Here is a 15,954-nt window from a genome sequence, read left to right as displayed (position 1 = left end):
GGCACTTCGCTCACTACACGTTAACGCATATTAGCGGTGTTGCCAGCCTCCGCTTTTCAATTTCCTTTATAAACGAAACCATATTCCCCCGGGTAAAAATGTTTTTCCCGTTATTTTTCAATATCTCTCAATTAACAATGTTAAAGTTACGTGTTTCGGGTAAGGGGTTTTTGGTTTATTTTTTATGTTTTAAGCTTTTTGAATTTATTCACAGTTACTTTGTTGTGTGTTTCTTTTTTATTCGTTGCCATTTTGATTTTGTATTTGGAACAGTTTTCTGTCTCTCGTTCTGGATATAGGGGTTTACAGACTTGCGAGCACGTTTGATATACACGACTTCCTAATAAGGAAAGTATTTGTGGCAAAAACATGTAGTTTTGTGCGTTTGGTATTATTCTGTTCTGAAGGTTTAACTTGGCGCATCCCTTCAGCCTTTTTCCTTTAAAACATTGCAACAAAATAATACATAATGTAATTTATTACATTACTGAGTATCTTGAACTCACCTATATTTTTTTGCTGTTATTTGTGGTCTCAAACTATAGCATTAAAACGCAGCTAAATAAATAAATAGTCAGCCATTACCCGACATTACGGTAGTACGTTATTACGATAAATGTGGCTACTGGTGCCAACTCCCATGTTATATTTATTCCCTAAGCTAAAAGCCTGCGTAATTACGTACTGCTCTCCCGGTTTATTTTAACGAACGTTTTAACCGCTTAGTCATAAAGAGAGGTTTGAACCTATTTGAACTTAAACTGAACTTTTCTAGCAAAGGAAAGTACAATTTTTATGTGAAAAGTTAATAAATAGAAGGCACTGGAGATTTATTAATTATTTTTCAGAATAATCAACTTATACATACCTAAATATTATTTCTATACTAACCGTTTTCCCGCGGTTTCACACGCGTCTCGTGGGAACTCTGCTCGTACAGGGATGAAAATTAGCCTATGTTACTCGGAAAGAGTATATTGCTGTATTTTTGAATTCGCAACTGTTTCTGGTACTCCTTTTCAGTTCTAAGAAGGTTTATTTATGGTTTAGTTTTCACGTTAACAGTTACCTAACTAAAAATACACGTGTGAACCAGAAGACGGGGCAAATAAATGGATTATCTAGGATAAGCTTCATAACCTTTGCTATAATAATTAAGTTGAAACAGGCCAGTACCCAGCCAGTTTGTTTTTATTTTTAGGTTAACCTTTACCTTATTATGTTTCTTTTTATTTTCTATTATCTTTTGTAGGGACCCATAACGAAAGGGTGAAACGGGACCCTATTACTAAAACTTCGCTGTCCGATATTAGGACAGATGACATTTTCGAAGATAAATATTTTAAGTGGCTCCCATGCAAGAAACGTGCAATTTTTGGACTTTATATAATGGTACCTACCAACCTTTGTGCAAGAGTCTGGCAAAGTCGTGCTAGTTACACCTTTCGGTATAACATAAGTATGGCTACACCAATGTTCCTTGTTTTGTTCCTTGCAGAACTACAGCTTCGAAAGAATACATGCAATCAGCAACTTCAAACGTTTCGTTTATTCAAACAGTTATTATTTTTTCTATTGTGGCAAATATAGTTGGAGGGGTTTCTGAGTAACTCCAAGGCTTACTAACCTACACTGTTAAAGTATCATTTATCTCAATTATGGTTCATTAAGTTAGATGAGACGTCTTCACCGAGGATCTATTTTCCTCCTACAATTGTTTGTCTATGTACGTATGTTTTGCGGTATTTTCTCACAATTGTTTTGTTGTTAAAGTATGATCATTTATGTACGTATTGTTTACTAGATACTGATCGGTATCAAACTTGTTAATATGGGTTGCTTTTAATAATATAGTTGGTAGACAAATGAACACATCTTTATTAAGATTCCAAATGCCTATTGCTGCATATAATAAAAGCAAACAGTGAATTGCATTTCTGAACTATCAAATTACAAAAAATAAACCTATGTCTATAACACCCAATAGGACATATTTTTGCATTTAAAGTCAGTTTTTGTTATATATTCTTCAAGCGATATATCCAGCTACCTAAACCTTTTTATCCGGCAATTTACAGAAATGAAGTTCCTATCAATCGATATTGTGCATCTCTAGTACCAAAATATTAATCTCCCAATCCACAAACCAGTCCTCACAGCTCTTAAAAGCTAGTCTATAACGAGAGGTCTATAACTAGGGGCTGTTATAGTGAATTTTTGCGAAGTTGTCAAGTGTCGGACAAGTTTGATGACGATGGAGTGGCGGGTCGGATGAGGCATTACAACTTTGTTATCACCTGACCGCACGGCCCGGTGGACGTTCCCGGAATCCTTTACATAGGGCTGACAGCCTTTGTAACACTAGTTTTGTGAACTAATTTTTAATAAAGGAGTTTGAAGTTGTTTGTAGGCTCGACTCTTCTACATACAGACAAAAGGAAGAGGCGTTTTTAGGAAAAGCATAGAATAATTTTCAATGTTCGCCTTTTTGTCTGCTTAGTTTTAAACCACACGTGGTTTTTACAGCAAACTACTTGCTTTAAATATATTTTGAGCTAGTTGTTGAGTTTTTCGTGATTGATAGTAATCAGTAACATTGGCAGCAGCCCTAATAACAACCCAACAAAGTTTTGACCAAATACTTATTAATAAATCGACCTCCTTTGGGCATTTCACCTTTCATTCATCCAGTGAAGCAAAACAAATGAATGATCACACACGGTCAAAAAAGAAGTTAAAAATTCATGGAGTTTTGACTGACAGAAGCATTTTTTGCCAATTTTGGTCCGTCCATGACCTGATACATTTATTATGAGCTAAGCGACATTGTCATGAACCAGGCCAAATAAAAAGCGTAAATTTTTCACGTATGGTAAAGTGTGCATATTAGAGAATAGGTATGAAGTAATTAATGACAATAAAATTGAAGAGTCTCCGTAACTATTATATTTTTAATTTTATGACTTCTCGCTACTTTGTTACAATACTTATCTAAGATCAGTACGCAGCAGAAATATGGACCATAATAAGGATTTGAATGTAAATGTGCACCATATAACAATCACACAACAAAGACTAGTGTATATTATACTATGTACATTTATTAATGCATTGTAATCAAATAATTACATGTGATTGTGCTATTGTGATGCAAATGTGACCTGAGAGCAAAGACTGACGTCAGAAACGTTAAGTTTCTCATACTTGATCTGAGGCTTAGATAAAACCACGGTTTACAAAAAACCGAGTCAATCTGAAAAAAAAACTGCAGATGTCTGAGCTGTCAGGATGATCCGTTAAAGAGATAATGTTATGGCTTTGTGGCTATCAATCAGTTTCGATGTGGTTTACCACAAAACCGCGAATTTAATTTGAATTCGTGGCGCCATTACTGTACAAACTATAGTAATCGGTTCAACGATTTTAGTGGGACTTTTGTCATAGGTTCGAAAGCCATAAGATGAAAATCGCTGAGTAAGCAGATTCAGAAAAAGTGGCCAACCTTGATTGGTCACCCCCATTTGTTTGAGTCACACTGTCATTTTTCCGAACCCCGATCAGATATAAATGGTCCGGTTCGAACCTCCTATAAATAACCGAGCAACATTTTATGAAACATCAAGCCGATGCCGTGAACTTTAAAAATGGCACGCTTTCGCCGTTCCTATTTTCCGATCCAGATATTTCTTTAAATATTTTATTTACAAATCGGCGTATTTTGCCGCGAACGTTTTCAGACGTAAACAGTCAATGCGCAGCAATTTATTGGAGTGCAAGTGTGGTGGGGTGAAGCATGGCTGGAGTTAGTGGGGTACAGACGTCAGATGACGACGAATCCGCGTGTACAATGGTACGTATTTGGGCCGAGACGAGGACCGTGAAAATAGACTTAGTGAAAAATCGATATGGAGGTGCCAGCCGTGTACTTACTTGCGCGCTCTTTAAAATTGTGTCAAGTTTTATTACTCGCTCTCTGTATTGACGTGGGGCAGCTTCAGTTTCTTCGACTAATTAGTGAGAAGGTTTGCGCTGAATAAGGCCGTATTAATTATGGATTAATATAATATTGGGACGGAAATGAAAAGCAGAAGCAACTTGTTGAGTTTGGATTTTCTATTAATTTTGGATGTTTTCAAGTGATTGCTGAACGTGCACATAAAGACAGTGAGTTGGTTTTCTTTTTGCGAATTTAAATGAGGTGATCAATCATCATGCAAATAAATTATCGTCGATATTGAACGATCATTTATTTGTTCTGACTGAAATGAATGATATTATGCAATTTAATTTAATTTTTAGACGTAAAAGTTTTCGACGAATATAATATTTTCATGGCATTGATTCATTCGTATTTTACAGAACCAATCAATCAACATTTCTTAATGAATTTGCTCAGATTGCACTTTAGATAATCTCGTCTCCGCTAATAAATTATTAAGTCATCAATACGAAAGTTGTTAGCGTGAGGTTGAGTTAAGTTAGAGTTAAGTTGGAGCTAAGTAAGTACACATCGCTAAGTGAATTTTGAAGTGTAGTTCACGTGGGCGGTGCTAGCTAGGTCATTAATCAATCAGGAGTCGGCGAGATCAATCATCGGCAACGCCGCATTGATTTACAAGTCTGCGGTACTTTGGTACTGAACTGGTCATATTTAGGTGCTCTAGGATTATCTGGGAACGTTATATAACTAACGAAAACCCTCATAATAAAACTTACAAAAAAAAATGCAGTGACATAATTATTTCAATATATTATTTAACAAAATACATAAAGTTTAAAAAGTAGGTCAAATGATGAGCGATGTAAGGCGAATATTGATAAAAAAATGTTTTACGTTTGTAGGTTGTTGTATGTTTGTATAAATATTTCAATGCATTGACTTTATGTAGGTATGTGCCTACCCAACAAACAAGCTACTCTTATAAAATTATACGTTTAAGGTCTAATTTCTTATAGTTGCTTTAAAATCGCTTTCATTATGTCAATGTTCCTTATTATGGCACAATATAAGAAGATTTGGCTAATATTACCTTTACTCTTATAATTTGGTTGGGTTAACCATAACAAGTCCAAATTACATGATTATAATAAGGATTGAAAATGTGTTACTCTCATAAGCGCATTTACAATGCTTTTAAGCCTTATAATATTCAAAACCTTATAAAAGCTTTTCATTTGGCTAACTGTTCTTATAATGGTAATGCATAAGCTAACTATGATACTTTTAAACTCATAGGAGCATTTCTTAAGATGTCTACCCAACAAACAATATTCTGCATTTTATATGGTCTTTACAAGAATGAACGCAATCCATAATCACTTACATAGTCATTAAAAAGGTCTTATTCTCTAGATGGTCATATTAAAGTATTCTTATACCACTTCTACTGCTACGAGTATAATATTACAAAATGACAACCCGATACCAACAAATCACTTGAGGGTTCCGTCAATGATTTTATGGAAGATGACAATGAAGTAAAAAAGGAAATCAGTCAAGAAGAATATAACGTTAGTGGTAGTGAAGAAGACATTAATTTTCAACTAAATTTGAGTTGAATAAGATGGATATCTATGATATATTAAAAATATTACAGTATTAAATGGATGATCTATTAAAAATATTACAATCTATTTATTAATCTATATATTAAAATATCTATTTATTTACACTTACCTAGTAATAATTATTTTTCATTGCTAGGTATTGAATTTTTTGATTACTATTGAGAAATGTGTAATAAAATTATGGATTACAATATTCACATTCATCTTCAATAAAGATCATAAATCAAATACTCACTTATAATACCACAAGAGCTTCAAAATTATCGGGTATTTTCCGATAGGTTCGTTGCAAACAAATGAAGGAGTCAAGTTTTTCAGGTTAAAAAATAACGAGCGCGAAGCGCGAGTGATTTTTCCTGAAAAACTTGACGACTTTATTTGTTTGCAGGGAACCTTGAGGGAAATGCCAGATAATTATGAAGCTCGTGTGGTATTCGGGAGATTATTTTTCCGTCCCAAATGTCGGCCACAACCTGTCAGTTTGACGTAGCAACGACCAGAGAAAATATTCAAAAAATTTTCAGTATAATACCATGTAGGTTGTACCACGTGACGTCGAATGGTGCAATTCTATTGGTCGATATTTGGGTCGGAAAAATAATCAGTATAATACCATGTAGGTTGTACCACGTGACGTCGAATGGTGCAATTCTATTGGTCGATATTTGGGTCGGAAAAATAATCTTTACAATTTTGACAAAACAAGAAAGTGAATAGTAGCAAAACTTCTATTTTTTCCACCAATCACAAAGTGTGAAGGTATGTTTGACAAAGTCTGATATTTACAATGAAAACATTTTCTTCGTACGATAAAATGTGTCAAATTATATGGCCATCTCTTGTTTTGGACAGTCAGATCTTCTCTTCTTTTTAAAAATTTGGCAACGTCCGTAAATACGACCATTGTAATAATATCTAAAATGTAATATAGCTAATATTAATACAGCTACGGAATTATGAAAGGAACCCTAACGATAGATAAAATGGCGATAGCAGATGGAATAAATGTTGCCATTACAGAGCTTATAATCTTATAGATTTCTAATAGACGTTGTGAGAATGATATTACCCTTGTAAAAGCGTTATAAAAAACATGCCTTAATAATTATTCACATTTTTACGTCAAAACTACTCAAATTCAAGGGCGCGTTGATATAATTACACTTTTTGTACCACATTTTATCATACGTTTGAATTCCCACACAGTTTTCTCAATAAACAAGCACAATATACTCTCGAATTCAGGTACACAAAAAAAATGAAATTAATCATGGTTCTTGTTTTCTTTAAAATAATCGTTGACGCTACCAAACTGTGAAAAATCACTCAACAAAACACTTGTTGCAGAATCTCAAACACTGATTTTAAGGCGAATAGTTTTACTCCCTTGTTGCTCGCCACTATAAAACATGTATAAGGTTGGTTGGCTTTTTAAGAGCAAATCCTTTTGCTTTTATTAGTTTGACTCCCTTATCGCTTGCTATAATAAAGTACATATAAGAAAAAGAAGCTGACAATAAAGCAAATATAAGGGAGGTTTGAGGTTATTGTTCTTGTAATTTGTGCCCAAACGCACACTTATTAGCGTTAATACGGCTCTTATAAGAAATTTATTTTTGGCATTTTTAGCCACTATGAGAGGATTTTTTGTTTGTTGGGATAGTTCTGTTCAAACTGTTTGCACCTGTTTAAATAGTACACTTATGCTTACGTCATAGCATCATTTCTTTGAAAATCCCAACATATGTGGTGCCTATTGTCAAAGGTTATGTAACTATATGAAGTCATAAAAACAGTATTTTGATTTTAGACGATGCCGCTTATTGTAAAACAATAGAAAATCAATTGTGCCTCACGTATATCTCCGGTCCGGTATACAATGGGTTAGTAGCATAAATGCTTTAATTTGTTTACTAAATACACCTAAGTAAATAAATAGACTACTCTATACTAAGGTACTGTGAAGTGAGTCTCGCAACTGTAAAACCATTCTTAACTCCAAAATACGTATATAAGCGGTTATCACTGATTCGGTTTCGGTAAGATAGTTGAATAATATTCAATTAATACTTTGTGAATCGTTTGCCTAATTTGATCTCTAGTGTTGAATAAATAATTTGGCGTACATCAAAGCAACGGAAATTATGGTTTTGGATATACGTATAACGGGTTTAGAGATATTTGATAATACGTAAGTTACCACAATACACGAGTTTCACGAGTTTCACGAAATTGTGTATTTTTGTGTATACCTATATTATTATTTTTGTCTTTTCACTGGGGCCTAAGATCGTTTTCATACTAGAGGATTTTCCAATTGGTTTTGCGCGTGGCAACAGTTGTATAGTTATCGGCACGAATCTTGAGCGCTGACCTTCATATGAGCAGAAGAATTTTATTAGATAGATAGATATTCTTCGTACCATAAAAGGGACCCAATAAATTACTTCTGCGGAGGTGAAGGTCAGCGCTCAAGATTCGTGCCGATGATTATACTAAGTTTAACCTAATTTTAAAAAAATATCCATAATGACTACTGCATTATCGTATTGTTCACAAAGTTTGGTCCAAAGTACAAGCCCACATGTTACATGCAAAATTATCGGTAATTAATGTGTGGAGTTGCTTCGAGTTGTTAACAAAAAGTTAATTAATTTCCTACGAGTAGCATACGGGATGTAACGGGGTAATGGCTTGTGATATTTTACGATGACTATTTTTTAATTTTGTATTTTACAAAATACGTCTAAAACTTGAAGTATCTAAATGGATGAAAATGATAAATTTTCAGGTTATTTTGTCATTATGTAAAACTGTCGAGTCATGATTGTTGTAAAATAAATACATATAAGGAGTAGGTACTCTATACTATTAACGTCCCTATCCCATGAGTCGTATTGTGTTTGCTTCGTGGACAGTGAAATGGTTAAGCATGGAAGCCATTACAAACGGACAAACAGACGTTCGAGGAATATGCTCGCATGACACCTAATATTTCTTTAATAAGAAGATCTTTCTACATAATATAAATACCTACTTATATAGATCCAGAAATAGACTAACTTATCCTTACATAACACTACTTTTCTTTCACATATATTTAGACACGGTACCTAAATGAATTTGTCTACTTTTGTCCATGGATTTAGGCAAGTTTTTGCGGGCCTCGCGAACATCGTGCGACATAGCGTCGAGGCCACTTCTTTCTTACTTATGTGTAAGTAGGTAATTCTATTTGACGTGACGCTGGTATCAGATTTCTGACAGACAGACATACGGGTTAATTGGGTTTACTCATGTATAGTAGAATGTAGATCCAGTCCATATGACTTTTTTAGGATTGGTTTTTGTGCAAGCGTTTTAAAACGGGTAATGCTTGATAATAATGATAGAGCCACTAGCAAAGTATCAGAATGTGAAGAAAATATCAAAGACTAGCTGTTCCTCGTGGTTCCACCCATATCCACAGGTAACTTCTTCCCGTACCCGGATAAAAAGTAGCCTATGTCCTGTAGTAGTTTTGGCATAAAAGCGCGAAAGACAAACAGAGCTACTTTCGCGTTAAAGATAAGAGGTAAGGATTTTCGTAAAAAATACTTACAATAATCTCAAAAACCTGAAACGTTTTTACGAATCTTATATACAGTGCAACTCAACCTGCCTGTATGTGTGTAGGTGCGCACGTATATAGGTAACTTAACCTCGTTAAAACCAAGTAAAGTAAAATACGAACATACAAATAACTTGTAAGAACGTTGCCCTTTCATAACCAGGAACCGCACGCATAAAATTTTCAGCAAAGTTTAGAAACGTTTTGAATATTATAAATAACAAATTCATATTATGGTACGAACACTTTAGGGAATTCTCTGTTCGGGAAGTTTACTAACGAGGGTAGATGTTTATAACTTTACTTTGACTTGGTACATACCTTTACGTACTTACTCGTATGTACAGGTTTTTTTAGGAACAGTCAAGCGTCGATTACGCAGGGCCAATGAGTTAATACTGGAGCAATATATACTTAATTCAGTTTGAAAAATCTTGGCACAATTTTCGCAAGAGTCAATAACCATCCGCAACTAAATTTCGAGTAAAAGTTTACTTATAATATGGGCCATAAGCTTTCCATAACTCTAGCACCCTATATTTTCTAAAATGGTTTTTGGGCAGCAACTCACGTAATTTGCAGTAACGATTTTGGGCGAGCACGGATTAAAAATGATTAAATGAAGTCTGCTACTGTAACGAATATTAAAAACTATTCTTATTTACCAGCAGAAACTAAAGCAACGTTCTTACTAAACAAAACAGTGCATCTTCCTAGATATGAGGCCACATTTCTCAAGAGCTCTTTCAATGGTCTGCAACGTAGTTTTTCCACAAGTTGTGCTTACCCCGCGATAAATAACGAGCTTGAAACAAAACAAATCCTTGAGAACAATACCCGGCTCAAGTGTGGGCGATTATAGCGTTTAATGAGCACAATTATTAAACTGCAGTGCAGTGTAAATTAAACCTCTAGGTACTCGCTTTTCGCGTTTCCCTGAGAAGTTTTTTGCAATAGTAGTGATGACAGCTTAAACAGATATGAATAGATACCTTACAGTTTCAGCCTTATTACATCCCACTGCTGGGCACAGGCCTGCTCTCACACGCAGAAGGATTGAGCATTAATCACCACGCTTGCTCAATGCGGGTTGGTGATTTCAGATTTTACAGTCCAGGTTTCCTCAAGATGTTTTCCTTACCTTTTTATTAGCCATTGGTGTCCAAGATATACTTAGGAAGTAGAATAGATACCTTACTTTTTAAATATCAATTATTATACCACTGCAAAAATCATACCAATAATCTTAAAAATACATAGTAGAAAATTCACTTTTAAAAATTAAAATGTCCTCCGTTCAATTTCCCCAAGTCAATCTGAGCGAGGTCCGAGGGTTTTAGCGATGGCAGCGCCAAGCAATCTGTCTCCCGCTGGACGTATAACATAGCAATATTAAACTTAATACTCTTCACATGTTGTATAAGATGGATTTTACGACCAAACAGAAGGAGCCCTGGTTTTTAGAGTTCCGCAGACAAGGAACGCTCCATCTTGTCATGTACGCTTTCTATTAAGGTAATATAAACCGCAAACTTTGTGTATAATGTTTGTTTTGTTTGACAATTGAAAGATAGACATTGTTCTAATTAACGAAATGTAACCAAAGCTCTCAGGTATAAAGAAAATTCCTTTAATGATATGTTTACATTCCTAATTTGTGTGTGCCGAGACATTAATTAAGAAATACCTAATTTCGGTCGTTAAATAATCTCCTCACAGCAGAATTGTGACGAATTTTTTCCAAAATATAAGTTTTACGAATAGTTAAACCACAGTTTAGCCGTGATCAGCTCAACATTACAAAATTTGACTAAAACCGGTAGCCTTTAGTATTCCCGTGTCGCCTGCCAAGCTAATTCCAAATCAAAATCAGCTTTATGAATATAATTTGTTAGAATAATTTCATTTTGAACGATATACATAATGTACTGCTTGACAACGTGTATCGATTATGACGGTTTTTTATCGATATGTCATAAGGACTTATGTCATCGTATACGGACTTTGCCATTCAGAACAATGCTCTGGAGGTCATTGACCTCCTCCTCCGTTCTGAGATAACTCATTTATTTTCGCCGAAGCCTTGTTAGTAGAAGTCTTATAAGTGAAACCCTGCATGGGTAGTGTGTGGTATACTGGTCTGGCTATCTGTTTCAAGCTTCAAAGTAATGTTACCTCCTTAATATAAGAACATGTACGTAACGTTCCATAAACTAGTTCACTGAAGTCAGCTCTTATAATGAATGAGAGCGAACTTTTGTTTTCGAAATATTGTATTAAAACTGGAGAGCTGCATAGAGAATTCATAAAATGTAGCACTTACTGTGCCATTTGTAGTTGCAATAAAGCGTTCCACTCCGTACTCGTAATTAGGACAGCCAGTATTGAGAGCGATGGGAAATAATTTAAAAGTCGCTACAGAGGTACGATCTACTCCAATCCAGTCGCTACTTTTGTTCAATATTAAACACACCCCGCGTTTAATATCACGCCGTATTTAAATATAAATGAGAAAAGTTATTGCTACAGTAATAATTAAGAATTAATAAGATCAAATCAAAGATTAATTGAAGTCATTAACTGCCCATGACAGGAACAGTAATTAAAAGGAAATTGATAATTAAAACGTAAAACTGTCGTAATTGTGTGAAGTGATAATCTTGATCAAACGTCAATAGCACCGTGCAGCCACTCGGAATGGGGAATCTTAAGTCGCGGATCAAGTTTTAATGAAATAATGGACTTGTCGGTAATCTAGCAAGCTGTCTCGAACACTTGTTAAAAACATCACGAAAATATTAGACTTACATTTTCGCTTTAGTATATTTTTTTCTTTTCCGCGCGGCCGCCAATCCCGAAGTTTCTTTATTATCCCGCCTTTCGACTCGGTTCATAATCAAGGATATACTGAGATGTATAAGCCACTAGATTTAGCTCGAGACCTCCTTCTTATGGGTGAAGTATTCTGTAGTCGCACTCGGCTGTAGTTTCAACTAAATTAACTTTTCCTTACTGATAAATATCGTCTTGAGAAGTAACATTAATAAGTTTTTTAATATCAAACCGTAGCTTCCACAGAGTTTGTTATAACCACACAAAATACATTATTACATACAGTCATGGACACATAATTACTGGCCGATCACCAGTTTTTTTTCTATTAAATTTGCGATGGGCCAAACCAAAACCGTCATAAGTTGCTCGATCAAAGAGTCCTTTTTACTACTCTTACAGTGTTTTTCAGAACTTTTCTAATTTGGAAAGCGCTAAGGACCGGTAAATTATGCTTAGCATATAACAAAATGCTATTTCTAAAATATTATAGTACTTGAATTCGCCTATTTTTAATAATATCTTTCTAAAAGATCACCACACCAAGTAGTGGAGAGAAGCCCCACACTATTACTTTTTCGCCTCCTATGTTTGAGAACTTTCTTAGTGTATTTTGGTTCCATCTCATGTTTTGGAGGCGACCAATTTCGATACATTATTTTAGAATTATTCGTATCCCTTTGTTTAATGAGAAAAAAAAAATCATTTTTGAACACTTGTTAACTGCACCTTTCACATTTGATAGAAATAGCCAACTACAGTATGGACACGCGGTGCTTTTCCAAAAGTAACATCTTCCGATACCTATGCCTTACAGCTTTTTCCGACCCGGTTGTAGTCTAAAAGTTCTGCAGACACAGTTGTCGTCCTTTTAGCATCAGAAGACTCCCAAAAAAACCAGTACCGAATCATGTAAATGGTTCACTATTTGCCTATAGCACCGCCTTAAAGTCTGTTTGCGGACAAGTTTTCCTTGGGGTCGGTTTTGAGTTGTTCTCAAACCATGCCTTTTTTAGTGCCATTGATAAGAAATCTTTAATAATAAATTTATTACCATGTCCTTACTATACAAGTGGTATGAATGAATCCGTATGTCAAAATATAATATTAAAAAGCCTAAAACATTTTACTTACCAGAATTTTTGTTCTAGTCTTATTGATAGGACTATAATGAAAATTTTTAATGAAATAAACCTAAATTATTACCTAATTCGAGTTTTCATAAGTATTTTACTCACTTCTAAAAAAAAGTATGGCAACTATTTGTATCTTTCGTTTTTTTTTCTTAACTGGGCTTTAACTGTCTTTAATTAGCTGACCAGCCAAGTATCAGCTACAAAAGTTAGTGTTCATTTCCCATAGAGCTTTATATTTAAAGTATTAAAGAAAGAAAATATTTTTTGTCCTTAATTTAAAGAACACAATGTAATGTTTGTTTTAATAATTATTACACTACAGTTTATACCGTGCTTAAGCTCATGTCAGTACCATAACTATTTATTTCACTTCGAGTCGGGGGGTGTCTTTAATTATGTGTCCATGACTGTATATAGACAGTGTGCGCTTGTTCGAAGTGTACGTATTTGAAGCTTTCAAAAGATTAACTGGGGCAGACCTCCAGCTGACCATTTCATTAAAACTTTGTGTCGCTTCTAACACCCTAATTACATTCAAAACAAAAATCATTCCGTGACTCAATTAAATGAGCGTGTAACTCATGACTCGTCCAAATGTACGGATTAGCTGTGACAGGCGTATGTAGAGGTACATACGTTCTACGCGTTCGCGACTAACATTTACGTATATCGTGTATGTCGTATTACATCAACGATGTTCGTTTTGTAAAATTAATTTGGACGCTCTGATTCGATTACCGCGGGGTCGATCAATCGTAATTTCCTCCCGATTCATCCGAATCGCTGCTCTAATAATGAATTTTATTTGTTTCAGATACTACGACGGGAAGCAGCACCAACCTCACAAAATTAATTATTAATTAGTATAATATAAAATTTATCGAATAAACGACGAAGCGCCTTCAATTTTCCAATTACGCATTAGTTAGCTTAACTTAGAGATAAGGTAGTGTAGTTGCGTGGTTGTGGAGGGAGCGTGGTGCGAGTTTGGTCCCGACATCGATGCGTGTGCTTGGCGAGCAGTGCGCGTGAGAGAGTCGCGCGCGCGTGCGCGTGGGGCCGGCAAGATTGAGGTGGTGGCCGGGTGCGGTTGGGGCAGGCGAGCGCGCGTGCGGCCGCTGCACGCGCTGGGCCGCGCGGCCGGCATGTTGGCCTCGCAGCGCTCGCAGTCCTGCAACGAGGAGGGCGCGTTCTTCGGGGCGCGCGCGCTGCGCCGGCCGCGCGGCAAGGGCAGCGGCAGCCCCACCTGCTAGGGGTACGCCATGTCGCTGCGCAGCCTGCACCGCCGCCTATCATCCGCCAATAACACGTGAGTCACCCTTTTTACTTGCTCTCACTACTTAACAGTGTTATTTCTAACATTCTACTTAAGATCATGAAACTACTATCTGCAAAACACCATTTAAAAAATAACAACTTATTCGATCTGTTATAAATTAATATTTTTATCAAATCCAATTAGGATATTCAACTCCACTAAAGTCAAGTGTGTTGTATTCAGGTGCAACAATTGGAAGCTCTTATTAACATACAAAATATGAGAGGGGTAATAACCCTTAGGAGGGTTTACCATTTATGTGTTTAAATAATTCATTGACTTCAATTCAATTCAATTCAAAACGATAACTAATTTGAGTCGATGTAGGCGGTAAGCCATTCATATTTATTCTAATCTGAAAGATGTTCGAACTGTTACACCCGGTCTCCCCTAGGAATAGTGCCCACTTTACCCCTTTCACTCTTGTCAGCTGCTAAGTCAGCATATTCTTACTCCCACGCCCATCCTTCCAAACCTCCCATAGTCAGTTCACCTCCGACCTCCCTCTGAATCGCTTGTATACTAATTTCGTTAATAAATATTTTCGAGGTCGTTCAAATTCGCCTTTTTTTAAAAAACCTTACCACGCCGGTCCGCGTAACATTTTTGGTGGCAGCTGAAAGGGGATCTTCAAGGTCCCCTGCGATACGTCTCCGTTCTACTAAATCTAAAACCACGTAGTGTGTGACCTTCTGTGATTGTTACGTGTGCGAAATAAAAGGTGAACTCCAAAATACTTACCCTGAACTCTGAATTGCAAAATATTCACTGTGACCTTCGCCGTTTTCGCTTCGTTTTCCTCAGAGTTGTGCTATAGTTTTAATAAGAAGAAACCTTAAGTCTTTCCACACCGTATTCACGCAACCTAGCTCTGAATCCTGCTGCTAAAGTGAGTGATAAGTGAGTGCTGAGTGAAATTCGGAAAATTCGGGAAATTACCCGCTCAGTGTCATAGTGCCGTGTGTGTCTTGTGCCTGTAACCTGTAACGACATAACCTACCTTCTGTCGTTTTGAAGTTTCTACAATGTTCCTGCTTATCCTGTGAGTTACAAATTTCAATAACTTTGACTGTGATACCTGGTGACATTCTAAATTGATAATACAAACGAAGAAAGTTTTGTGGCCTACTACGTAATAATTTACTTTACGCTTTTCTATGTGTGAAAACACCTGTTTACATTCTATAAATAGCAAATAACACTGTCTCGTAATAATACATATTTCATTATTCTAATTCCAATTAGTAGTTGTTGTCGTCTACCGCTCACCGCCCACGTAGCAAGTAGCCGTCTAACCAAGTTTCTGAGAACTGATAAGAGTAGCCTGTCTCACTGTGTCTGTGCACGGTTTCAAGTCAATTTAATTAGTTAAGTTATAACCTTGAATTACTTACCTGTGACCAAAATTCCAAAATTCTTTAATTTCAACCTCTTACCTTTACAAACCATGAGTCAAGACGAAAAGGCCTCAACCTTGGCTCCAGCCTCGG

At 35.9% G+C, this 15,954-nt stretch overlaps 1 protein-coding gene across 7 annotated transcripts in view; it reads left to right on the top strand.

Annotated features, from left to right (window-relative positions):
* The window catches only part of Ih (I[[h]] channel), a 248,749-nt gene that overhangs the window by 27,793 nt on the left and 205,002 nt on the right, over positions 1–15,954 (top strand). For all 7 annotated transcript variants that reach the window (XM_064037956.1, XM_064037959.1, XM_064037958.1 and 4 more), the window contains exon 2: positions 13,961–14,455. In XM_064037956.1, coding sequence (XP_063894026.1) covers positions 14,409–14,455 — 47 coding nt within the window. In that variant the 5' untranslated portion in view covers positions 13,961–14,408. The remainder of the gene's footprint in view (positions 1–13,960; positions 14,456–15,954) is intronic.

The sequence above is a fragment of the Helicoverpa armigera genome, chromosome 15 (assembly GCF_030705265.1).
Source record: "Helicoverpa armigera isolate CAAS_96S chromosome 15, ASM3070526v1, whole genome shotgun sequence".
NCBI lineage: Eukaryota > Metazoa > Arthropoda > Insecta > Lepidoptera > Noctuidae > Helicoverpa > Helicoverpa armigera.
Note: the sequence above shows the minus strand (reverse complement) of the source record. Positions and strands in the feature narration are given on the sequence as shown.